The following is a 27263-nucleotide window of genomic DNA, read 5'->3' as shown; positions in this document are numbered from 1 at the left end:
TGATGTGCATCTCTTCACTATCATCAACGCCTGGGATATCTGTTTTACCCTGAAAGACGATGTGGTAGTTGCGGATATTGTTGGAGAGAAGACATTTTTCTAGAAAAATGGTGCGAATAAGGGACTTTCTTTCTCTTGAACCGGTTAGAAAATACAAAGAAACTTAGGAATTCTGGTGAGGTATTGGTTACAGAAAAGGCTTTGCGTAACACATCAACACTTTTTTCTTCTGTGTATCCTTCGAAAATAAGGCGATATCATTTACAGCTTAGGATATTAAATGTCATAAATCACCAATTACGTTTGACCCATATGTTTCTATTATTTTACTATATGCTGACGTTTTATATCCTTCCTAGGTGGATCCAAGATGTTTTTAATCACATAAAAGATACGGATTCTACAAACGGATGCTCCTAACATGAGCTATGATTTATGTGCATATAAATATCGATTATTAATAAAAACTACGAATACCAGAATGATTGCTAAATTTCTTAAAGGAGTTTTAAAAGGGAAAATAAAAAGGAATGTATAATTTTTAATTCAGAAACTTTACTAAATTGAGAACAGTTTTAGAGATAATTGTTTTTCTTTGTTTTCAAGTTGATGCTATAAGGAAACGACCAAAGCTGCTGATAACTCTGTACCACGGTTTTTGGATCACAACGTTTTTGGTTTTGTAAGAGAAGAATAGGAAATGTAGTGAATTGTAATTGCATTAGTTACCAGATAAAACCCTGAAATACTCAATTAAAGTTTAACAAGCTTATACATTTATTAATCAAGGGTGGTTCTTACAATATTAAAGGGAAACTATATCTTATTGAAAAATAGAATGCTACAAGGGATTATAGCCATAATTTAGTACTATATCTACAAAATTACTTCTTTCTTAATATATATTTGTCAAGAAAATAGGAAAACTGGAATTATAGATACGAAACTTTAATAGGACTAAGGGTTAGTAATATTTTTTGCTAATTTCTGTGACATATTTCTGTGGTAATATTAAGTATTGATAAGACTAACTTCTGCTATGTATATTTAGAAACTGAGTGTTAATTAACAAAGGATGAATGAGTCTTCTCGCAATGAACCGCTCATAAGAAAGAAGTCATTTTAGCTTCTGTCATAATATTTTTATATAAAATAACAGATAAAATTGAAATTAGGACATAAAACATTTGTCTAGAAATTAAGCTATCAATGAATAAGGTTGAATATATTTTTCAATATTTGTGGGTTCCTTGAACTTACAACAAATGTGTTCATTAAACAAATATTCAGTACTGAAGTAAGAATTGTTTCAAAACATTCACGGGGTTTTACATAACTGACCAAAAACTAGTTTATAATCAAATACCCGAGAAATTTACTAAGGTTTTGGTGTTCAACAGAATATTCATTCTTAAAGCAAAATTAATTCAAAACTATGGAAGAATGGAGGAAGAAGAGAGGTATTAATGAAACTTTTTCTCTTAACAGAAATCACGTGGTTATGAAGATATGATTATGATATTAGGATAGTTACTTGATATATGATACTCTTTGATGTAACTCTCGCAAAATCAGATAAGAATTCGAGTTAATTATTGATACTCGGTATCATATCATTGCACCTTAATAAGCAAAATATTGAAAACGTGTAAACAATAAAACAATAGCTGGTTTTTATCTTAATAGGATTTTTGCTTTTCGGTTGAGTTTATTTCTGACAAATGGTATGGTTTGTGGCAATCAGATAAGTTAATCTACAGCTATTAAACATTTTTACTTTTACTACATATGCGTGTGTAACTATACCTAGTATGCATCGTTTCAATATTTGATCACAAAATTCACAACTATGGTAAGTTTTACTACGATACGCTTTAATGAGGCGGGACTTAATGTTTTATATTAAACGAAACGGTTACTAATTTATACTGGATATTGACATAAGGCTCAATAACATAAGGATGTTGGACAGGAGTTATGGTTTATGTTTTTCTACGTGTAATGGATTTTTCTCTTCGGATTTATTGAGGAAGTAATGGGTGAAATCATGGGAGGTGATGGGAAGGTGATGGCAGGTATCACACAAACCTCAAAGCATCTCGCTTTGAGATCAGGGGGAATATTTTAACTCACGTCAATTAGGCGTGTGTATGTATGTCCTCTCCATCATCAACGTAGAGGATATCGAAAGACTCGCTCCCAAACGAAACGGTAGCCAGAGACCTTGTTGCCCAGGCCCATATTTTCTGGTTAAAGAACACATATATCGCTATCAACAAAATTAAATCGATTGAGTGTTGGTTCAAACATCTTTGAGCTATTTTCAATTTTCTGTGTTAGACTCATTTTGACTGTTTTTTATTCATGACAATGAGCAACTGATATTTAATTACAAAAATATATTTTCAACCTACACTGCTGTTTCAAAATGGAATTCACAACGTCGCAGCGCCATGGCGAACTCTTCTCGGAAAATAAAGTGTTGCCTACTGATTACTAATAAATTACATATTTTTGCATCACAAAACTTTAAAAAAATCAATTATTCTCAAAAGAAAATGCACAGTTTTTAGTAATAAAGTTATAAGCATGTATGTACAAAAATTGACACCAACAAATGTTTATGTTAGATATAAACTTATATGAGTGGTTATTTTTCTATCATTTTATAAACTTTAAACTTATCAAAATCTCACAAACTTAAATTTTATTCACTGTGTATAAAGGATGTACCACGTTAAATAAATTCGAAGTATTTAAACCATTTTCTAGGATGTTTGAGCTTTGAAATTGAAATTATTTCTACACATCAATAGTTTAACTTATTTCTTCTTTATTCAAATTTTTTCCTCTATATTTTTGTTCAGTTATCTGTTTAAATAAAACTTCCCTAAAATAATTTTATAAAGTAGAAATGTTAATGACTAATAATAAATAGTTGTTCATTGAATTATCCAACTGCAATTTTTGTATCATGATTTTGTTTATTTTCCTGTTGAATAAATGAACAGGCAACATCAAAATACACGTTTATAGATTGCTTCTGCTTTCATTTCTATAGTACAAAAAACAACTTGTGATTCAGCCAAAAACACTGTTTTACGATAAGAAACAAAGCAGAAACAACTCCCAAGACATTCCAGTACCATGAAACTGACATTAAACAACCTAAATATTAAGTTTGACCAGACTAAAGATAAAATACCTGCATCATTTTAAGAAAAATCATCTTCACGTGTTTTATAATATAAAAGACTTAGGATAACAAACATACATTTGTAAAGTAACAAAGTGAAATAAAGAAAAAGATGGCTTACCTTTCAGACCTGGAATACGGCCTGACATTATTTGGTAGAAAATGTGATAGGACCTTTCTTGGGGCTGCTGGGAAATAACACGGGCTTTCTCGAGCAGATCTGCATTGTAAAAGGTTATCAAATAACAGTTTCTTTAGAAGATAAAGGCTCAAGGTGCACAAATATACATTCTCACAATTAAGTACAACTTGTAAAAATCAATGAACAATTATTACTTCCATGTCTCAAATTCAAAACCATATTTTATGGTACAAGCTAAATACTTTTAAATGGAAGAATTGAACAAATATATTATCTGTAATCAGGGAACATATCCGTATTTTTTTTATTCCGCTACAAATCAATTGAACTTGAGCTAAACACTTCACAAATAAAAGTGTATCTATCGCCAAATAAAATGAAAATCGAAGCTGTATGTTTTTGTATATTTCTATCATCTTGGTAATAAAATTTAAAAAAGGTTTAGTGAAACTCACATGTTTCAATGTCAGCTCCTGCAAGCTTACCCATAGGTCCAAAATGAATTCGAATGAATTTACCCTGGAAGAGGGAAACAAACGAGTATAAAAATCACCAATAATCACTACTAAACCTACAAATATATCAAAACCAACCTACTAAATCACTATATAAAAAACAACCAAAATACTATCCTACAAATAACCAGAAATCACTACTAAACCTACAAATATATCAAAACAACCATCAAAAACAAAATATATAAAACCAGAAATCACTACTAAACCTACAAATATATCAAAACAACCAGAAATCACTATTAAACAACCAGAGAAATCACTACTAACTTACAAATATATAAAACAAAACACTACTAAAAGCGTTAAAACAACTAGAAAGCACTACTAAATCTAAAAAGATATAAAAACAACCAAAAAACGCTACAATACCTAACACGAGTATAAAAATAACCAATAAACGCAACTAAACCTAAAACGAGCATAAAAACAATCAAAGCGCCACAAAACCTAAAAATATATAAAACAGATCTCTATAGAAATAAAAAGATTGTGAACGGATTGGTAAGAATAAAAGCAAACTGTTATCATTTTATGTGCGACTAAATATACTTGAAATGTTCATGAACTTTTTTTAAATATAAATAATATTTTAACTGTACATTAGAGAAGCAGAGATCTGGTGTAACTTTAAATAAAACGTATTAAAAGGACTCTAGACGAAAACAAAATCACAGAAAAAGAGTAAACTGCATTTGTTTGTTGTATTAACGCAAGGCTTATAAAGGTTATCTGACCATAATTTAGAAGTGATACACTAGACGAAAGGCAGCTGGTAAAAGCTACAAGCCAGTGGGCTACGCCAATCTAATAGTGGGATAATAAAGCCCCAAGACTTAAAAGTTGAGTTTGTTCGGTGATGGGATTAGAATACGCGATACATAAAACGCAAGTTGAGCGCCCTAACCACGAGGTTATGTTTGCTTGTTTTTTGTTGTTTTTTGGAATTTCGTGTAAAGCTACACGAGGGCTATCTGCGCTAGCCGTCTCTAATTTAGCAGTGTAAGACTAGAGAAAAGACAGCTAGTCACTACCACCTACCGCCAACTCTTGGGCTACTCTTTTACCAACGAAGAGTGGGATTGACCGTAACATCATAACGCCCCCACGGCTGAAAGGGCGAGCGTGTTTGGTGTGTCGGGGATTCGTACCCGCAACCCTCAGATTACTAGTCAAACGCCTTAACCCACCTGGCCATGCCGGGTCCCTCATTAGGTTATGACAGACCCTGAGAGTGAACTAATAGATGCATACAGTCAAGTCATGAACTCAAGAATGCTAGGTTTAAAAAAAAACCTGTAATGTTTTAGCGTCCCAAATTGTCAAATGGATAACATTATGTTGGCTTGAGTTGGATCTTTGAGTAATGTTTGTTGTTAAGCACAAAACTGCATAAAAGCGATCTGTGTTCTACTCACCGCGCGTAGCGAAACCGAAATTTCAGTGTTATAAGCCTTCAGACACAGCGCTGAGCCACTGGTGACTTAAGTCGTGGATAAATATGTGCATCTCATTACTTAACTTTGTTTACGTTATACTTTTACCTTTAGTGTTTTTACTGGTTACCACAATGTGCTATATAATTTGCTTTCCAGTTTTAAGCTTTTGAACCAAGGATTACAAAAAGGTTGTATTTTTTTATATTTCTCATTGTACGCTGTATATTTTCGTCAATGTAACACATTCCACTAAAATTCGTCAAACTAAATTGAGATAGATTAGCTATTGTTTGTTTTTTGAATTTCGCACAAAGCAACACGAGGGCTATCTACGCTAGCCGTTTCTAATTTAGCAGTGTAAGACTAGAGGGAAGGCAGTTAGTCATAACCCACCGCCAACTCTTGGGCTACTCTTTTACCAACGAATAGTGGGATTGACCATCACATTATAACGCACATACGACTGAAAGGACGAGCATGTTTGGTGTAACGTGGAGTTGAATCCGCGACCCTTGGATTTACGAGTCGAGTGCCTTAATCACCTGGCCATCAGTTATTGTTTTAAATATAAACAACGAAATATTATTAACATTTCAAATTTTAAATTAGTGAAAAAGGACGCATTTTATTGGCTACTCACAAAACGGGAAGAGTTGTCGTTTCGAACAGTCTTAGCATTACCAAAAGCTTCCAGTACCGGATTGGTCTGAACGACTTGATCTTCCAGATTGCCCTATGGAGACAAATATGTGAAATAAGTGTAGATAACTCGGAAACATCTTTTAATTCAATGTTAGATCAGCTGTACTAATACAACCGGCTGAATACTAAAACACATTGTAGCCTGATTGATGGAATTATCTCAAGTTTATTATATATAGCATAAGCATTGTACAGGATTTTGATTCAATTATAACTTAGCTCAACATGTGGTAATTCGATTAATGTATTTGAGAGTATTAAATAAGTTTGTGTTTTACACGTTTATTTCTGTTAAAGTATAGCCATGTTGAGGTTATAATCGTTAGATTGTAATATATGTATATATATATATAAGGAAATGGTTAAATTTTATACACTAGAAAATAGGAATTAGAAAAATACTGTTATTTTTCATTATCAATTATATATTCATTTATTAAAAGCAAAGCATAATATAGATTAGTCTCCATATTTAATATTTTCAAAATAAAGTCAAGTCGTGCTCAGCGGTCCGTCGCATTGCTTGGTTAATTCCACTCATTTTAATATTTTATAACGAATCAAAAGAAAGTTATTTTGTTATTGTTTGTGTAAAAGTGAATAAACTATACTTAACAAAGAACGTCAATCAATAACTTAAATGCATGTTATATTAGTAAAAACGTATACATATTTCCACATCTGGAAGATTGTTCTGGTGACAAAAGAGTCGCATCTTGGAGTTATGGAGGACAAAAATTCCCTACGAGATAATTCACATATATAATTATCAACATTCTCTACTACGTTTGTACCTAAGGCTCTTTATTTATAACTACATTAACGAAGTTGATTATTATAACCGGAAACAAGCATAATAAAACTCGGAATAGTTCCCATAAGGGCAATATTCTTATTATTTTCTAGAAGTGCCATGCAAGAAATGTAAATAAAATGAGTACAAGTTGTGTGTCCCCCTCTTTTATTTCACAAGAGAAATTGTCTCTGGAACACATGCAGGTAACAGATGGAATACCTTTTTGGAACGTCCCTTCTTTTGATCGTCTTTTTTAATGTTGGCACCAACGTTTGCAAAATAAGCAATTACTTTCTTCGTGTTTTCAGTCTTACCGGCTCCGGACTCACCGCTGCGATAAAAACATAACAGTTACATTGAAAAGAACGCCAGTTATTAAACGCTTTATTCCAGGGAAAGGTTGGACAAGGGAGAGCACACAAGGTACTACAGAGGACGATTGGTAGTGGAGTTGTTGAGGTTTGGAATTGAAAACGACGAATGCAGGAAGGAATCGGATTGGAGTCCTTGAAGGATCTAACATATACTACGTTATTTCAAAGCAAAGGGTTTAACGTTTTCTGTTCGTTAGAAAAGCGATGCTCTTACTTAGATCAAACAAAATGTTTAATTTTTTTTTTGTCCTCTGATGTTTCAACTACACACCAGTAGCAATTAATGTTTCTCTTGTTGCAGTAGTCATTAAAAGCCCATTTTGAGGATTTCTGCCAATAACTGAGAAGTATTTTGATTAATTAGGGTTAAGGTTAGGTTGACAGTTAGATGGACAAGAGACACTAATGAGGCAGGTGTGTAAGATGATGTCATGGATTAATAAATGATTCACATTAGCAAATTAATTGTTTGCATAGAAAATAGTGAAATATGCTGTATTTTCAGAAACTGCCGAGATATTTGCGTTCTTTCATATGTCAATGTTGAGCGTGATACTTGAAAAAAGGAATGAAATAGACAATAAAATAGCTTTAAACCAAATCACTGCTCTGCCATCACAAATTATTGATATCCGAAATGATTAGAAAATATTGCCGGTTTCTATATTTCATAGACTAATTTTAGTTAAATACAATACTTTTTTCTTATCATAATAAAACCAATGAAAAAATAAGATGCTGCATAAATTTATTTCATAATTATATTCATAAAGTCAAAATGAATTTTTTTTATCTGCTACATTCTAGCATAATTTTTATCATCTAATAGCTTGTTTTTTTTGCTCTTGTGTTGGCTATGATTGTAAATCAGGAGGCAAAGTAGTTGAAGTAAACAAGTTTTGAAATCATGCTCTGAATGCAAACAATTTGCAAATATAAATTACATACTTTATACTTCGTTGCTTAGGGTTTTTCATGCAAAATAATAATAGCCTAAGAAATAATTCCGAAAATGCTTTATTAAGATTTTGTTCCGCAGTTCCAGCATGTGTTGGTTAGGTTTCACAACGTTTTTGTGTTTTGTTTTTAACAGCTGCTAAAGTTCAAATCGCATATTTACTGCCCAAGTAAAATAAACACTTACTCCGCTTGAGAATTTATGTCTAAAACCTGAAGCGGCAATTTGGGCGAAGAACTGAATAACTTTCTTGGTGTTTTCTGTTTTCCCAGCGCCAGACTCACCACTGAAGATGAAGATGACAAATGGACAAGGATGACACAGAGGAACATGGGATTTTTGTACACATTTCAAACAAATTATACACATTATATCGATAGTACAAGAAATTATTAACAATTTTAATAAGTCTACATTCAAGTAATATATAATCAACAAACTATTAACAATGTCATTTGAATAATTTTAGTATAACCAACCAGAAACAATAATATTTATTGAAGAACTGATGAAGTATTTTCATCTAATGGTAACCTCAGCAATCTATACTTCTGTTGAAAAAGTACTTACTTTTTTAATATTTTTTTTTTATAAATGTATTATTTTGCTTTTCATTTGACGCATTATATTTTATATAATAAGAACCAATAGTACATATGAACAAATATTAAATAATGCATGGCATCTTTGCTTGATGTTGTTACCAGCTGGTATCAGAAAAAATGTCATTTATCAAAAATAATAAAATACTCACGTGATCAACATGGATTGGTTTTCTCGATCTAGGCAAAAAAGAAATATACCACTGCTTTTTAACTAAGCGATAAAAGATAAAACAAGACATTCAAGTTTTATTTTTTACCTGTGACAGAATTGAAAGTTGTACGAAGTAAAAGTTGTATAAACTTACTATTTACGCTTTTTGTTTAAAACACAAAGCTACGCGATGAGCTATCTGCATGGAGCTGTTTTGTTTTGAAAGTTCGCGCGAAGCTTCACGAGGGCTATCTGCGCTAGTCGTCCATAATTTAACAGTGTAAGACTAGAGGGAAGACAGCTAGTCATCACCACCCATCGCCAACTCTTGGGCTACTCTTTTACCAACGAATAGTGGGATTGATCGTCACATAATAACGCCCTCACAGCTGAAAGGGCGAGCATGTTTGGTGCGATGGGGATTCGACCCCGTTACCCTCAGATTACGACTCGAACGTCTTAATCAACCTGGCAATACCAGGCCAAAATGCACAGAGCTAACCGGAAATGTCGAACCCTACATTTTAATGTTATAATTCCTCAAACTTACAGCTAAACCATCAGGTAAAAATTATAAAGGTAAAAACTAGCATAATATGGAACATATGTCGATTTCTATTTATTTAACATGCATATTAATCATTATTGAGTAGTTTGAAATAAAATATCTTATTCATACTAAATTTAATGTTATAATAGCTCCCCTTCGATTTATTATTAAACTATATATCCTATATTTTCTATCAAAATGGCCGATGGACAGTCCAGGAGGTACTGATAAGTTCAAAATTTAAAGTAATCATTCAGTGATTTCTTAAATAACGATATTTTATCGTTTTTGGGCAGAGGTACATCACATACTTGATCTACGCTTTCTTTAAATTTTGTAACAGCAAAAGAAACAGAAAATTTAGAATACTTTTCTAGAAATTTTCCAAAAGCTATACTTTTAATCCGTCATATAAAGAAGAGACCGAAGTGTGCATTATATTCGCTAATTTATTCGCATCTTTTCTTAACACATAATTCTGTCAAGTTTCGATAATTTCAAATAATTAAATTTTTGAAAATATTGTCCTGTTATTCATTTTGGTAAATGTAATAAATATTCCGTATTGAAATGCGAGCTAATTATGGCGTCAGGCCAAATACGAATATTTGGCTCTAAGCCCTCACGGAGTCCGAAGAATGTGCTAAAAATATAAACGTCGGAAAACTGGCATAAACGTAGGATTAAGTGTATCACACCATATAAGGCACTGCGTCAAACTATATCCAACTTTAGCGGAACACGTTATTTCTACCGTAAAAGACTAAACTTTTACCTTCCATGTAAAAAGGATAAAGCATTTTTTGTCTGTTTTCGTAACACTAGAATAGTAGGTCAGTTACTGTTATATATATAAGAGCAAACGTAAAATACTGTGACTTGTAAATTAATTGAAGTTTAAACAGAAACACGGGAACCAAATTACGTATTTATTTGAAAAAGTTCTTTGTTTAGCCATTTAATAATTAACTTCGAGATTTTAGAAATTTGTTTTATTGGTTTTATCCGTGAAGAAAATAAACCATTTTTTCTAATATTTTCAAAAGAAATTTTATCTGTTAACTTAAGAATGAGTAAACGTAACACTACATTCGAAGAACGTGTAAGTTTTCACAAATGCACAATTCTGCCTTCATATCTAAGTGCTCGTTTAAACTCTTCTAAATTAAAACTAAAAATTTTCAAACACTAGATAAGTAAATCCTACAATATTGTAATTTTCTAATAATCAAATATTAACATTTTTTTTGTAATAATTTAAGTCTAGTTTGTTCATGGATTACCATATGGCAGAGTTAGAACTGCTTCGAGTAGCGTAATCACTCTGCAGTAAATCAGAATACGAGAAAATTAACATTAATGTTGCATATTATTAAGATACTCATACAACTATAGCTAACTTATGGCGAATAAAGTACACTACAAGCACCATAAACACGTTGCATAATAGTAGAAGCGAGTGTGAATAATTTTTTTCTAAGTTAGTTATTGCAAATAATATCTTAAAATTATAAATTAAAACCAAGGGAAAACTCAGAAGTAAACATATTTGTCGAGAACAAAGGAAAACTAAATATTTCAAAAGAGAATAATAGTGTAGGTTGAAAGCTATAAAATTAGAGATAGCATTATAAAATAGATCAAATGGGAATGAAACGAATTGGCAGATGTTATAGGCAGATGTTACAAGTGTAGAAAGTGTTACAAGTGTTGGAAGATTTAGAAAGAAAATAACTGCACATATCAGTTGATTTTTCACTATGTAAATAAGAATTTTAAGTTTCCATGAAATACTATGGTGGTAAGGAAATAATTTTTAAAGCAACGAAATAACGTTTGGAAAATACCTGCAGGAAAAATAGGTAAAATAAAATGTTGTAGTTTAGTGTAAGAAAAATGTTGAAGAAAAAATCGATTGCTTACTTTGCAACATATCATTATAAGCACCATCAGACACGGCAAAGATGTGAGGAGGCATTTCACTTCTTCTCTTGCCCTTGTACATCTGGACAACCCGGTTGGTGTATATAGGAAAACGTTTGTAGGGATTGATGGCAACACAGAATAACCCAGAGTAAGTCTGTGTGAAACACAACAAAAATTGTGATGAAGTTCATTACTTTTTAATAAGAACTTTGTGAGAACTTCAATGATACTTCATTGTCCTTCATCACTAATCTTATTAAATGTTTCTTTTATTAATAGTTAATCAAATGATGAAAAAAATTGCATTTCGCGTTTCAAAATATGTAAAATTTGCTCATACATTTATTTGCTCAATCACTGTCGTAAAATTAAAAATATTTATGCTCGTTATGGAATTACAAACAAAAGATACAAATTTATATTTTAGATTATCTACTAAATTTATTGTTTTAACAAACGTTACCAGCTATAATTATCATATTTTGAAATGTTTGTTAATTTTGCAACACAAAACATAATATTTGTAAAAAATAAACTAATATTGAATGAAAACAAAAAATATTTTATTCTGAAAATTGTTAATGGGTTATACTAAGAGGTAATTTGTATAAAACTTAAGTGATCGACAGATAAAACTATTATTTTATAAAAAAAAAATGTGTAGGTTTATATTATATTGACTAAGTATCTTTAATGAAGCATTAGTTTCTAAACTACTTAGTTCAAAACAAAAATGTCGTTATGTAGTTTCAAGACAGGAAAAGTAATTTTTAAATATTTTACTTTTGATACAGCATTTTCTATATTAGTAGTTTCAAACATTAAAGTCAAAACTAACTAAACTACATTCGTTAGTATGTAAAATATCTCTCTTTTACATATTTTGAAATACAAAAGGAACAATATAACATACTCAGATGAATAAACAGAGCCATTTCGGAACCGAAGGGTAAGATAAAAAGTAGCTTTACTAGTAAAACGTCAATATTTCAATACTTCCAAAAGTTTAATGAATATGATAAAAATAAATGACATTGTTTAGTGGAGCAGAAATAATAACATATTTAATTAAATGTAAACAGCAAGAACGCTAACAAATAAATTAAGTTCATTTTCAACACGTGAAAATATATTGATTAATACTAAGATTCATATTATTGTGGAAAATCCTGAATTTGTTTTTGTATCAAAGGTTAATTAATTATTATAATCATTCTATATGGGTCCTATGACATATTTAAGGTAACTGATCAAGAATTCTATGTACAAAAATTTGATAAAGTCTAAAAAGCTTGCCATATTTGAATTTCAGCGATAAATAAAATGTGCCATTCTTTCAAAGTTAAAAGCTATAATAAAATAAAAAAATAATCAATTTAATTATATTCTCTTTCCATTTTAGTCGCCGCGGTCAGATTACTTGTAGTCTACCAAAAGATTTTTTTCCCTTTTCTTGTGGTGAATCGTGGCTTCTTCTGTAGATTGGTTTCAGTGGCAAAAAGCAAAGAAGCATTATGCTTCAATGTGAACTGAATGAAAATAAACAAGCACAAAGCAGAGCCTTTACTTTGTTGGAAATTAGGTGAATTATTAGAAAGATTTATTATATTAAACCAAGAATCATATTGCAGTGCCAAAGATAGAAAAAAAAGGCAAACATATTATCATAATATTTCTAGTTGCAGTTAACGACGGATACATTTATTTTGTCCTGTAACATTAGATGTTATTTCTATATGATTTTTTTGATAACGAAAAAATAATTTATTTTCATTATATATTATTTTATAAGATGGTTCCTAAAACACCTTTATGTTAATATATTTGTACTTTTAAAATCTATTTCTATAATACGTGAGCATTAGAAGAATTGAGATGTATGACACGAAATTTAAAGATTAGGTCTTCTGCACAAAACTATTTTTTAGTATGTGTATGCTTCATTAGAAACTTAAAGCAATCAGTTATAAATTGTAAGTGATGAAAATTTAAAAAAATAATAAATGATAAACCAGATTACTTGAATTGTGTCTAAGAAGAAAGTAATTGTTAACAACTTTTGCTAGGTTTTATTCTGATGAAAATTAATTATTTAAAAAAATATTATTTTCAATAGAATGAACTTAATAAACGTATAAATGAGTATACTACTTTTAAGACGTGTATATGACGCTAGTGATTAGTACGAAAATTATAGTAGGAGAAAAAGATCACGTATCCTCAACAGAGACGACTATATTAGGATTAATTCAAATGTACTGAAGACGTGTAGAATAAAGACAAAAACAGCAATTATTAGGTCATTTTATTTGATACTTTTGACATTATCTTCAAATAACCAGTTAGAATTAATAACATGTTAAATAATTTCTTTAATTTTGACTGAAAATTGCATGTTCTTAGTGTTATCTGCAATAAGCTTGACCACCATGAGAGAAAATAAAAATAATTCATTGATGATTTGGAGTAATTTGTTTTGCTTATTCTATGCTCAAGGACATTGCCAGATCTTTCATAATTTGATATCAGCAAAGTAATCAATATGTTACCTTGTAGATGCTTATTATTCGAAGTAGAAATATTCTGTTATGGAAATTATGACCGAATAGCTCATTCGTAATGGCAAAATCTACCAAAATTAAGCGAGCGAGCCTTTCTTCACAATGTTGTCAATATATACATATATTAAAATTTTTATTCTTAATCTTCTTTCTTACAAAACAGTGTTAAAGTGGCAAAATAAACAGAAGGAAGTAACACTTAAAATAATTGCTAATTAAAGACATATTTAAAGCCCAAATTAAGTCATTATAGAAATCAAGTGAAATTGAATAAAAAAACAACTATGAAATAAAGAAGCAAAATGCAAGCATACATGTATAAAGTTAGTTATAACATGCAAGTAATAAATATGGGCAAACAGCAGGTTACTGCCGGTCCTTCTTGCGTTACCCAAATACTTACGTAGATAAGCTTAGAGTTGTAGCGTTCTTTCAGGTTGTACAACACACTAGCGTCGTTCAGGTAAGTTAAGTTTGACATGTCTTCGGTCTTTTCGAATTTGGGGGGATTTACTTGTTGTAGTTGTTCCTTTTTAATTTGTCTCTATATAGGGAATCATTTCAAGGTTGGAAATTGGGAAATGGGTATTTTGGGGGAAAAAGTGGGAATTAAAACAAGAAAAAGATAAAACAGATTATTCAACTTGTTTCTTACAAGATCTAAACTAAAAGCTAATCACTTCACACAACATTTCCTACTATATACTTACGTAAATCATTTTAGAATAATATCGGTCTTTGAGATTATGCAAAACACTAGCATTGTTCAAATATGTAAGGGAAGACATATCCTCGCATTTTTCGAATTTTGGAGGGTTCACTTGCTGAAGTACATCTTTTCTGAGCACTCTCTGTGAGAAAACGGGGCAATTTAAAGATCGACATGTACAATAGAAACATTTCCTCGAGATTTGACTAGGTCTTCCTTATTCAAGTAAGTACTAGAACACTTAAACAAAATGAAAGCTCGTAGGACTTTAATTATTGTGAACTATCTTTGTCTTGGTTCTTGAGAAGGACTACGTTTAGAACTCTGTCTATACTAAAACCTTCTTTGGGTATGAAAGCATTCAGTTGAAATTTCAAAACGTCGTCAAACCTCGAGAACCAAATGAACCAAAGTATATAACAATTTTAGCGTGATAATTTACACACTGACACAAATTTCAACATAATAAAATAATAACTCGTCGATAAAAAATCATGAAAGCTACTTGTAATGTGCAGATCACTTACAATTTACAACTTTTTGAAGAAAAACAAAAGAACGTTGATTTCGTAAAAAAATGTGTTAATTTTAGAATAATTTTATCTTTATAATTTGTCAAAGTAATATTGCTATACTCTATTAAATTTATGCTTGTATAAATCTTACAGTTAACATTAATGCAACTTTATTAGTTTTCTTAGTTATCATAGTTACTAATGAAATTATTTTTTAAACATATTGTCAAAAGTAAGTAAAATTCAAGTTGAAATTATTTGGTATTTACATTAATTTAAAATAAATAAAATAAGACGCATTTTATTTTTCATTTAAACAGTTTTTGACGTAATCGAGGTTTTTTCTCAGAATGTTTCATATAAATTTAAAGATCAGATAATAATTACAACCAAATTATTGAGGACAGTTTTTTCGTTATACACTTAACCCTAATTTTTACTCATTTTAACACAGTTCAAAGCAAAAATACAAAAAACGCTACTTATTCACATTCAAAATAGCTTAATTAAATATATAGAAACATTTTCTATATAATAAAATATTTAAAAATACATATATAAATAGCTTACCTCGCCTCCGGGACAGTCAACAGTCACTGTGTCACCTTTTGTACTCACAATGTTTCCAAGTATGAATCCTTCTTTCTCATCGGGAACCCAGACCATTTTTTTGCCATCGTATGGCTTAGTCTGGTCCTTTCGTTTTTGTTCCAGAGAGACGAACAAGAAGTCAGTGGGATCTGGATCTTCTTCCTGTACCATCGTGCTGACGTTGTAGCTCAGTTACAATCAAAAGTAACAGCAGCTAGATTAACTAGGCCTTATCAGGCTTAACAAATAATGAGCACACGAGTACAGAGCAGCCCTGGAGCTTTCCTGTAGGTAAATAAAAATTAAAATAACGTTATCAACGAAAACTGCTTCTAATAAGTGTAAAATAGGGAGTACTTGGTTTGTTTGACAGAAAACGTTAAAGTTCGTGATTAAGCTACTCAGTTGTTTATTGAAATTTCTTTACAAAAGAAAAATTAATGTATATACGATAAAAAAGGTAACTTTCTCTTAAAATTATTTTATTATAAGCTGAATTGGAAAGTTCGTTTAAAACCTTCTACGCTGAAAATTTTGTACCAGTACAAAAACAATTTACAAAAAAAAAATGTTCTCAAGCCAAAAGAACCAAAACATGAAATTTATCCTAGGAATTTGTTAAATATAACTTTTGCAAAAATTGCTCTCAAGCCAAAGGAATCAAAAAGAAAATATATATTACAATATTGAATAAACCATTTTTTTTATCAAAATGATATTCATACCAATGAAAGAATTTGCTTGAAAAATTAAAGATGAAGTACGATTTACAAAGTAATCATTTCAGCTAATTATACACTTTTTGTAACTTATTAAAACAGAGTTTATGCAAACAAGTTCTATTGAAAGAAACAGTATGAAGGAAACAAATATGACATCCTTTCGTGAAAAATATCAATAAATATTCATACCAACCAATCATAGTAGCAATTTTAAAAAGATAAAAATTACTACAGCGATCAATGGTACTTTATCCAATTGCTAATATTCTCATCACCTTAGCTGTTATTTTGAGATAAAGCTAGGTATTCCACAATGCATACACTAAAGAGCACATAAAGATCCAACCTCCTGCACTTACGTTCAAAAGCTGTCCCAGATCATACAGATTGTGTCAAGCCTTTTAAACCACTGCAATCGGATATCGGTTTTAGTCACTTTAGTAATGTAATGTAAAACATAACGTGATTGGCTTTTGCACTGATCTGGGAGTGACTGTTCGTTGTTTTAAAGCAACCATGTCTTGCCATACAAGTCTTCCAATGGCTGAAATGACGTCTTCTCAATGCTCCATTTTTGGGTTAGAACATTTTAAAAACTTACTCATAAAATCCGTATTTCAATCCATCCCTCTCCGTCTTTCTATGGAATGGTCCCTCGTCTTTTCTGTGTCCTATCGAAAACGAAAATCTAAAAATAAATCATTACGCATAAGGCTTCAGAGATGCTGTTACCAATATAGTTATCTTAAAGCAGTTGGACAAATACTGGGCAGCAATTATTCCAATCTTGAACATTCGTAATTTGACGCTATAAAAGAAATAAAGGCCAAAATGTTCAATTTTCTTTTCTAATTATCTTTTCTATACCATTATCAAGTTCATAATCAATTCTTGGTACTATCTGTAAAATAATATCCAGCATATTTTAAGTTAAGGATGATAAGAAAGGGTAGTTTATAGAATCAAGTGAATAATGTATATTTCGTTTGGAAAATTCTCTAATTTTTATCTTAAATTTTATATAGTATTTGTAAAATACACAAAATATCCAGTTTTTGGTGGCAAATCTGTCTTATCGCTATTTGTTGTTTTTATATTCGATAAAAGAATAAAACATTGTATGTCATATTTTGAAACTAAAAAGCTAATAAAATAAATGGCGGAGTTTCACCTCTGCACTTTTTCACTGACAAGCCAGCACCTGTCATTTTACTAGAGACCTACTCGTTACACTAAACCGCATAAGGTTATATAATGGATTAGAGTATTATCTCAAACATAATCATTAAAATATAAAATCATTCTGTTTAACTCATTTGTTTGTTGTTAAGCACAATGACGTAGAATAATCCAATTGTGCTGTATTTACGACAGGGACAGAACATTGGGTTTTCGTTGCAAACTTAAGATATTACCGATGAAGCTCTAAGTGTGCTTATTTTACATCCCACAAATTACTTTACATAATGAAAATACTTTCTGTGAGTGTCCTATAGAAAGTTTGCGTTTAATGAAATTTTTATATTCTTTTTAAAAGTAGTAAATCACCGATGATTGGTTTAAGAACCTTACGTACCATGACAACTTCTGTGGAAACTTTGTTGACGTGAATCTGATTTTACATTTCTTTCCATTTTTTTATAATGAATAAACATTTAGGAAATGTCTTGGTTTAAATCTGCTTACATCAGAATATGTTTCATAAAAATTTGGTGTAGCTTTCTCTACTATTAAAGTGAGCGGTTATTGGCTTATTATAACATATATTAAACCAGGACTTTTCAATTACATATAAAAGGAGCTTTATCTGTTGCATCTTGACATGTTTTTTGTTTTTTATTAAATTACGTACGTTTGATTATTACAAAAATAAATCAAAGTAATTTTTAGAGAGGAACACATACACAATCACTGGCTTGGTGTTTTTGAAGAGGAATATTTTTGTTTTATTCTTTTTGGATATTTGCACAAAGCCACTCAAGGGCTATTTGTGATACTGTCTCTTATTTCGAATTTATAGACTAAATAAAAGACAGCTACTTTATAGTAATCAAGGCCAACTATTGTGTTACTTTTAAGTAAGCAAAATAAGGGATTTTAACTGTTCCACTTATAACGCACCAAATAACACCAAAGTGCGGAGCGTGATTTGTTTATTTGTTTTTTATAACGAGACGCAAGCGTGGAATCCACAAATACACAATAACAATTGGGCCACGTTCGGTCAGTTTAAGGAGAAAAGTGTAATAATTATTTCAAACGATTCAGAGAAACTATTTTAACGTCATACAAGTTTTCAAGAAGAAATAAAATAATTTGTCTGTTCGGAATTAAGCGCAAAGTTACACAATGGGCTATCTGTACTCTGCCCACCATGAGTATCGAAACTAGGTTTTTAGTGATATGAGTCCACAGTCATGCCGCTGTGCTAATAGGGAGCTAGAAATAAAATAACTACACAAAAACCAGTTTTGTTTTGTTTTTGGCTGTTACTGAATACCAGAATTTTTGTGTGGAATTTCTGAAAACGCGCATATCTTTACTTATTTATTTTCTTTTTTACCCGTACTGTATCATAAAGTTATTATATCTTGTATAGCATATATACATAAACATTTAATTTATAACATGTGCAGTAACTATAGTTGAGGCTCATCCTATGTTGAATATTTAACTATAACGTACTTGAGAATGTTTATACGTAAGGGCGAGAGGTACAGGCGATAATCTCTAAACAGAACACGTGTTTATAAATCAACAATCATAGTGGCTATAAAGAAAAATCAGTAAGTTCATGCTACATGTGGCTTAGAATAGTCGTCCGTATTTTTACGTTCAAGTTAAAGTTATTTTAAATGCAATATTTGTGCTGTGCCAACAATGTGTAACGAAACTTTGTTTTAACGTTACAAGCCATTAGATTTAACAGCTAAGGCATTAGTGATCTATTTGTTTCTTTAACTTGCATGATGGGATCAGCTATTCTTTTATAATAAACCCAAGACTTAAAGTACTGAAATTATTAAACAGCATCGCTGTCTAAACATCGGACCTTCAGATCCACAGTTCGGCAGACTAACCCTAATAAACGCCCGGCACTAAAACAGAGCAAGAAGACGTTATATTACAGAAACACGCCCCAAAAACCTAAGAACGTTTAGAATTCAAATCTCGTGTAGACTTGTAGTCGTAGTTTGTTTGTTTTTGAATTTCGCACAAAGCTACTGGAGAGCTATCTGTGCTAGCCGTCCCTAATTTAGTAGTGTAAGACTAGAGGGAAGGCAGCTAGTCATCACCACCCACCGCCAACTCTTGGGCTACTCTTTTACCAACGAATAGTGGGATTGACCGTCACATTATAACGCCCCCACGGCTGAAAGGGCGAGCATGTTTAGCGCGACGGGGATGCGAACCCGCGACCCTCAGATTACGAGTCGCACGCCTTAACACGCTTGGCCATGCCGGGCCACTGTAGTCGTAGAGACACTATAAATAGTTGATACTGACACATAATACATATTCTTTCCCTAAATTTTTGAGTATGCTTTGTTAAATTTCTTAATTAAGAATCAAATAATATCAAAGTAACTTCTGTTTAAAACTGAAACTTAACTAGGTTCGTAATAGCTGTTACACGTTAAGGCTTGGATCAAGAACGTTCATGAACATCCCTGTATTTTATAATATAGTTCATGTAAGTAGTTTTGCATCTTTTTTCCATTTCTTTACCAGTATATGTTTGTAAGAAATATTAACTTGGAACACAGTTTTAATCATGGATGAAGTTTGGACAAAGATACTATGTTCATGTTGAAGAAAATAGAACAAAGGAATAACTAGACTTTCCTAGCAAAAAAAGACGTTTTGGATAATGTATTAAAGTAAGCAGGTGAGAGTCAATATGTGTGAGGCTACCGTTAAACAGGAGAGTAGATGTGAACTTGAATGGCATAAGAGTGTGTGTGTTTTCTTACAGCAAAGCCACAGCGGGCTATCTGCTGAGCCCACCGAGAGGAATCGAACCCCTGATTTTAGCGTTGCAAACATGTAGACTTACTGCTGTACTAGCGGGGGGCAAGCATAAGAGTGATATTACCTTGGTTAGTTTGTTTGTTTAAGAAATAATAAAGATGCACTGTAAGCTATGTGTGCCGTGACAACCCCAAGGATCAATATTCTAAAATTACTAGTATAAAATACATGTGATTCGCTGCTGGGTTCATAGGTCCTCTCATGATTCACAGAGGCTTCAATGTACAAATAACTTTTCTCTATTATCCCCAATTAATTTTATAGTTACCTTAAAAGGGTCTATACCTGAAAACAAACCCAATTAAGATTCCAGCCTGTAGTATCGTAGCGGGTGTACTATGTTTAGTTCGGCGAGCTTATGAACTGGAAATACAAACACATCAAACATCGTGCTGCCAGAATCCAAAATTGGACAGAAATATGAAACCTGATGGAAGGTTTGGGTTAACCAACTTTGAAAGTTTACTTCTACACACCATAATGTGTAGGTGACTTTTTAGGGTTTTGCCCCCTCTTAGTAGGGAACTACGCTATACAGATAAAGATGTCCCCTGAGCCACCTCAAGCCTGTCTGCCAAGTTTACAACTGGATGAAGAGTTTGTAGATAAACAGATAAACTACACGCAAGTTGAAATAATTAACCTTATAAGCCATTAAGTTTACCGTTGATTCACGGGGGCAGGAGTGGACTTTACTGTTAATCATTGAATTATACCCGAGATTGATTGTCGCAAGAGTTAAAGTTTGTGAGGCTGTCGCTATTCAACATAGTGTATTAGAGCTTTAATGTCGTGAGAATCTAAATGGGAGGAGTAACAGTTAGTCAATATAACGCGTGTGAATTTGGATGTCGTAAAGTGTGTGTGTGTTTTTCTTATAGCAAAGCCACATAGGCTATCTGCTCAGCCCACCGAGGGGAATCGAACCCCTGATTTTAGCGTTGTAAATCCGGAGACATACCGCTGTACTAGCGGGGGACATGTCGTAAAGTGAAGGTACTTGAGACTTAATACTAACTACGACATTATCTGTAATGTAACCGTGTTATAATATTTAAAGGCCACGAGATTACAGTTAATTACAAAAACTATGTTGAGAGTCAATGAGCGTGAATTTTATCTTTAACAACCACAACAAAAACAAACTAATACTTAGTTTTGTTTCATCTTACTGCAGTTATAAATATTTAATAATAACAAGTTATTACCTTGTTCCAAAATAGTAAGAGGCAGAGTTGTTTTTGGCATGGATCTCCTACATTTATAAACGGAGCCCCATAACACTGTATCATATTTAAAGAATCGAAATGAAGCTTATTTTCAGAATGAAAAGCAAACAAAAACAATATTAGTTATTTTTCTCTCAGGAATTTAAATATAACGCTTTTATTTTAAGTGCATTTCATTGTGAACACTTATTTTTAATTCAGATTATAGTTGTTTTTTCCACATTTTACCAAATTATATTTGCATGATACAGAATGTTTAAACAGTTGTTCTTCCCTAGTAACATTTATAATTATGGATAATAGTTTAATAACTTGATTGTTTCGTTTTTTATAATAATTAATTGGCAAACAAACTGCGTTTACAATGCATTTTCAAACAAGAACACATTTTATTGTTTAAAAAATTGATATTTAATATATTGTTTCTATTTCTAATTGAAGAGGTGATAAACAGTTAAAGAAGGACTTCAGTACTCGAACATAACTAAAATTCATGCCTTCTGTGTGGTTTCAATTATTTATTTTCGTCACCAAAAGCAGGGATGTCGGTTTGAAAAATTAATAATTTTCATAGCCGCTATAAACAAAGACGTCTAAAGGAATTTTTAAATTAAATTACATCGTACATTTAAAAAAAATAGTGATCGTTGTAAAAAAACTAACTGATAATATTTTATGCAACACGATATGTGTGTTACTTTTGAATCCTAATAAGAGAATGTGGTTCTGCACAATAAAAAAACTGTCCGGTGTGAAACAAATCTCACAGAAACTTGGCTTTTAACATGTTATCACGTGTGAGTTTCTAACACCAAAAGTTATATTCTAGCTTGTTTTGTTGCTACATGCTACTTCAGGAAAACAGAGTGACAAGGAGAACTGCGATAAAATTTAGCATTCTACACTTCAAAGTAGTTCCTTTCCTGGAAGAGCCTTCAAGCTACGGAAATTTAGGCGTTTAACAACAAAACAAATAGTAACATTGCTACATATAGCTCTTTATGAAAGTGGATGAGTTAAGAGATCACGAGAAACTTAAAATTCTAGTAATGCAGAACCTAACCTATTTCTGAGTGTTACTTTTGGACTACATGATGTTTACACTAAAACATAAATCACCTATGTCAGATATGTACATTATTCCTTGAGAAGAAATGTAAAATAAAGGTGTATGTAAACAAACATTTAACACGTGACATTTTGAATTTTGAGGCCTCCCAGTGGCCCAGCGGCATGTCTGCGAACTCACATCTAGAGAAATCGGGTTTCGACACCCATGGTGGGCAGAGTACAGATAGCCCATTGCATAACTTTGTGCTTAATTTCAAATGAAAAGAAAGAATTTTGAGAATCAGTGCTTTTTATATGACGCATTGTTGCACCGACCTCCGTTTACAATATCAAAGGTAATATGGTAATGCTGATTCAAATATCCAAAGTTTCTGGGCTCTTATTGGAATTTATGTGTAAGTTACAACTCTTAACTCTCTCCTTCGTCTGATAATCAGGCTTAATATGTGAGAAATATAGATAAACTGTTTTGACTGTATTTAACTACGTTATGAAAGAAACTGAAGGCAGTTGCATCACTTGATTATACACCTAACGTCATATATAGATATACATATATCTCTTATTCTCGAAAGACGGTAACTAACATTTAATTTCCGTTGCTTCTAATGACATGGATACCGAATCATGGTCATGTGACATATTCATTTCAAAAATAGTATTAGATATATCCTAGTCATGATCACGTGACATTTACTTATGAGCAACTTCCAGTCTACAGATATAAATTTGGTTTTAGCCTCACAGTTGCTCACTAGTGATATATGTTTTATTTCTTATTTTTTGCCTATGAAACAGTATTGAAGTTCGTATACAGATTTCTTCATTCTTTTACACACTTGTGCGAAGTCAGTTTGGAAGACGTTTGAAGCTATTAGTTTCCATCGAAATGAAAAATTCAAAATCTAAAAATGTTTATATTATATGTCATCTGTTTTTCAGGGATACTCTTGGTTTAATCAAAAATGCCTGTTAGGCAACATTTTGAGTATATTAAAAATCCATCTGATGGTAAAGAAGTTACTATATGTGATGCTACTGAATAAGATGGGAGATTTTACTCTAAGAGGCCTAAGCGGTAGCGAAGACAATGAACTGTATGATGTTATTGAATTGAGTAGAGGATTGTGAACCTAAATGACTCAGCCAGCAGTGCTGAAGAGACATTCTATTAAACCATTGCATAGAATAGGCTAATAACTCTTAAGGAACGAGATAGTAGCGGAGTATATAACATTACTAAAGAGAATACTGGTTTTAAACCATCACCTAATCAATAACTGATAATATAAAGTGTATGATATTGTAAATAATTTACTGGGTATTGACTTAAAATAACTAATCGATAACGAAAAATATCTCTGATTATATTAACGTATTACAGAATATTGACCTACTTGTAGCATTTGTAAAAAAGTGCGATACGCTTTATTTTTATGTGGCAACATGTGGGCTGAAAACATAAAAGGACCAATATAAACTAACAAAAATGACCTGGTGTTTAGTGACAATACCTTTATCTTTCAACGTTTACAGAACTAACACTTTTCTTTTTTTTTAAGATAGAAATTACAGCTATATATCTTTAATAAAATGCTTTAGGTAGGAAATCATGTGTTTTTTTATTTTGGTTAAAATGAATTTCCCTTTATAACTTCGATATCAGACTTTTCATTTCTTTCCTGAATATTTATCAATATTTCCTTATATGTTATAGATTCTATACTTTTGTTATTATAGAAGTTGGCTTAATAGCAGCTTTTGTATAAAGAGAGTATATAAATAAGCGCATTTTCTTTTAGTTTCTCGCCTAATATTTGATATAGGAATGTTAGTTGACGCACACGAGTATTTTCGGGTCATATCCCAAAGTACGTTGCGATTTCAAATGTTATATTTAGAAAGATAACGAGAAACACTGTTGTTACAGCAAACTGATTCCAATCCAACACATCAAACTACTCTAATAAGACAGAGTGAGTGAGTAACTTAAAACATCAGCATCAGAGTTAGTGGTGTGCATCAGAGTTTAGAGTGAAATGATGGGAGTTTGTTCTATAAGCAGTCAGTTAACAGATGATAAAATGGTTAATGACTATTGCGTGAATGAAATGGTGACACAGAAATTCAAATTTTGTCGTGGTTAAAATCCTAAAAGGCTAAACGTGTTATGTTTTTAATACACCTTTCTTACAATGTGTCTTACGTTTTATTTTAAATATAGGTATAGCAGAACGTAGATGTTTAACAATCAGTTTAAAGATTTGCTTTCAATTTCTTGATATAATTATTAGGAGGCGCGTTGCTACCATATCTCACTTATGGTTTTGTTTGCGTTTTAAAACTGAGAATAGAGTTAAACATGCCCTATCAAATTTCAGTAGAGATTTTGTTTAAGATTTTGGAGTCGAAGCTACAGATCACGTTACATGTGCTGCCAGTTCCTCTAAGATTTTAAGTTTTAAAATTCAGACTAGAGCGTGAAATCCATGTTAAGTTAATCAACTGAAAGATTTTGCTATAAGAATGGCTACAGTATAACACACACGCTAACAAATGAACCATCTAGGATTGACTTAAACTCATAAAAATGTCTAGATCATGTCTCATATGTATACTCTACTCCACCGAGGATTGTATAACTTCCTTTAGGAGCTGCCCCGAGTTCTTAAGTTATACTTAGAATGTGACATATCTTTTCACTAATAACACCTTGAATATATTTTCAGTTCTTGAAATGACAGACGGTGTTTCGACCCACACTTTTCAAATGAGTACAAACTAATACATTATAGAACACTCTTTTTTTCTTAAACAAGATTAATGATCGTAATTGAAGATATTGCCATGCCAAATTCTCTTTACGTACCAACAGTTCGTTTAAAATATTTATGTAACATCCTTACAACCTTCAGTAACACCGACTCTACTGATGAGTTTTTATCCAATCTAATTAAAATTCATTATAGAGAAAGAAGTCAAAGAACGTATAGTTCTTGTCAGATGTTTTTGTTAAAGAGATAAGTACTGGCTTCTAAATTTCTATATTTCATAAAAACACAAACATACAGGTCTTTATAATCCTTGGAAGTCTTTTCAAGATTAGAGAGAAGAACTGGGAGTATTGGAAACTGAAATACATACAAACAAAAACTTAAGTTCCAACCTAGCATGTTTTAACCCTGAAAATGTCAATTTTATAATTTGATGCACAAAATGGGTTCCGTCTAATATTGTTGGTCTGGTAATTGCGCCATTTGAAAACAAACCATAAATTGATGATGAAAAGTAAATTTCTAAAGATGACCGTTATACCCTTCTTTCTCGAGCAATGAACATTAAATCTACAACAATATTGAAAGCTGATAGCTAATCTTCGTGTTCCGTAAGTACAATGGTGTAATGTAATGGGTTGTGGTAACATAAAATCATTGTAGTGTTATTTAATGGTTTGTTAACAGGTAATAATAAAACGTATAATGTAATGGATTGTTATTAAGAAACAGTGTCATGTAATGGTTTGTGTTAAGATCAAATCAGTGTTATTTAGTGGTTCGTGTAATGGTTTGTTGTAAGGTATGGGTAAAGCAGTGTCGTGTGATAGTCTTAGTAAAGTAAATGTAAAATTAATTCGCTCGTCACCAAGAAAAAATGTTCCGGTGTAACATTTTGTTGTTAGTTCACAGAAAAGCAGCGCAGTGTAACATTCAGCTGCAACATACACACTTTAGAATTATATCTTTAAAGGTTTGATGATAAACATTAACAACAGACGGCTTCAACCGACCGGTGTTCGTGGAAGGCACAGAACCTACAAACAGTCCGGGTGTCGCCCTCCATATAAGGCAAGTTTTACCATGGGTTTAAGATTATCAGGTCAGGCGCTAAGTTTATTTAAATACTAAGATCAGGAAGCTGTTGGAGAGGGAAGGATCTAGTTTCTCACAGAGTAAAATAAACACTAAATTTATCTACAGGGTGCAAGAGTTAACTAATGGTTTTAGCCAATAATATGTTATTTGTTAAACAGCTCGTTCTGTGTTTAACTCATATAATATACCAAAAAATACAGATCGTTTTATACATCTTACAAAAATAACAATAATTTGGAGTATAGGTTAAAAGTTTTAAAGACCTTTGCTAGTTTATCGACAGCACCTGACAAAACTGTAAAAGAGAAATATTGAGCAGATGCAGATAAAAAGATACGTTTTGTCAATACAAGTCGCTGTTTTATTTACTTTGATAGAAATGTCGAGCAATAAAATCCAGTTTATGATAAACAAAGAAAAGAATATATGTTATAAGTACGTTTAATTTGCAACAATGATAATGATGCGTCTGTTCACTTTTATAGTAATATTTACATAATTTTTAACCCTCTTTCATTTGCATTGTTTTTTTTTTTTTACATTTTACTTAATGTCTCTAGTAAACGCGTATCTAGTAAAATTTGTTAAAGGTCTTTTCTGTTAAAAT

The 27263-nt window shown here is 31.6% G+C and overlaps 1 protein-coding gene and 1 long non-coding RNA gene across 13 annotated transcripts in view; one reads left to right on the top strand and one right to left on the bottom strand.

Moving 5' to 3' along the window:
* LOC143225888 (myosin heavy chain, muscle-like) overlaps positions 1–15901 on the bottom strand; it is a 57239-nt gene extending 41338 nt beyond the window's left edge. For 2 of the 8 annotated variants that reach the window (XM_076456047.1, XM_076456049.1), the window contains exons 1-8: positions 15710–15901; positions 14626–14766; positions 11352–11508; positions 8877–8904; positions 7010–7121; positions 5933–6025; positions 3794–3857; positions 3318–3416 (exon numbers count right to left, since the gene is read on the bottom strand). In XM_076456047.1, coding sequence (XP_076312162.1) covers positions 3318–3416; positions 3794–3857; positions 5933–6025; positions 7010–7121; positions 8877–8904; positions 11352–11508; positions 14626–14766; positions 15710–15901 — 886 coding nt within the window. Of the gene's footprint in view, positions 1–2133; positions 2247–3317; positions 3417–3793; positions 3858–5932; positions 6026–7009; positions 7122–8308; positions 8507–8876; positions 8905–11351; positions 11509–14318; positions 14460–14625; positions 14767–15709 lie in introns of those variants that run through there. The other 6 variants (XM_076456048.1, XM_076456050.1, XM_076456051.1 and 3 more) reach the window with 4 other exon arrangements.
* The window catches only part of LOC143225889 (uncharacterized), a 73457-nt gene continuing 62078 nt past the window's right edge, over positions 15885–27263 (top strand). For 3 of the 5 annotated variants that reach the window (XR_013014176.1, XR_013014185.1, XR_013014179.1), the window contains exon 1: positions 15886–16021. This is a non-coding gene — a long non-coding RNA (uncharacterized LOC143225889). Of the gene's footprint in view, positions 16022–27263 lie in introns of all 5 variants that reach the window. The other 2 variants (XR_013014177.1, XR_013014181.1) reach the window with 1 other exon arrangement.

Source organism: Tachypleus tridentatus, chromosome 9 (genome assembly GCF_004210375.1).
Source record: "Tachypleus tridentatus isolate NWPU-2018 chromosome 9, ASM421037v1, whole genome shotgun sequence".
In the NCBI taxonomy this organism is placed as follows: Eukaryota; Metazoa; Arthropoda; class Merostomata; order Xiphosura; family Limulidae; genus Tachypleus; species Tachypleus tridentatus.
Note: the sequence above shows the minus strand (reverse complement) of the source record. Positions and strands in the feature narration are given on the sequence as shown.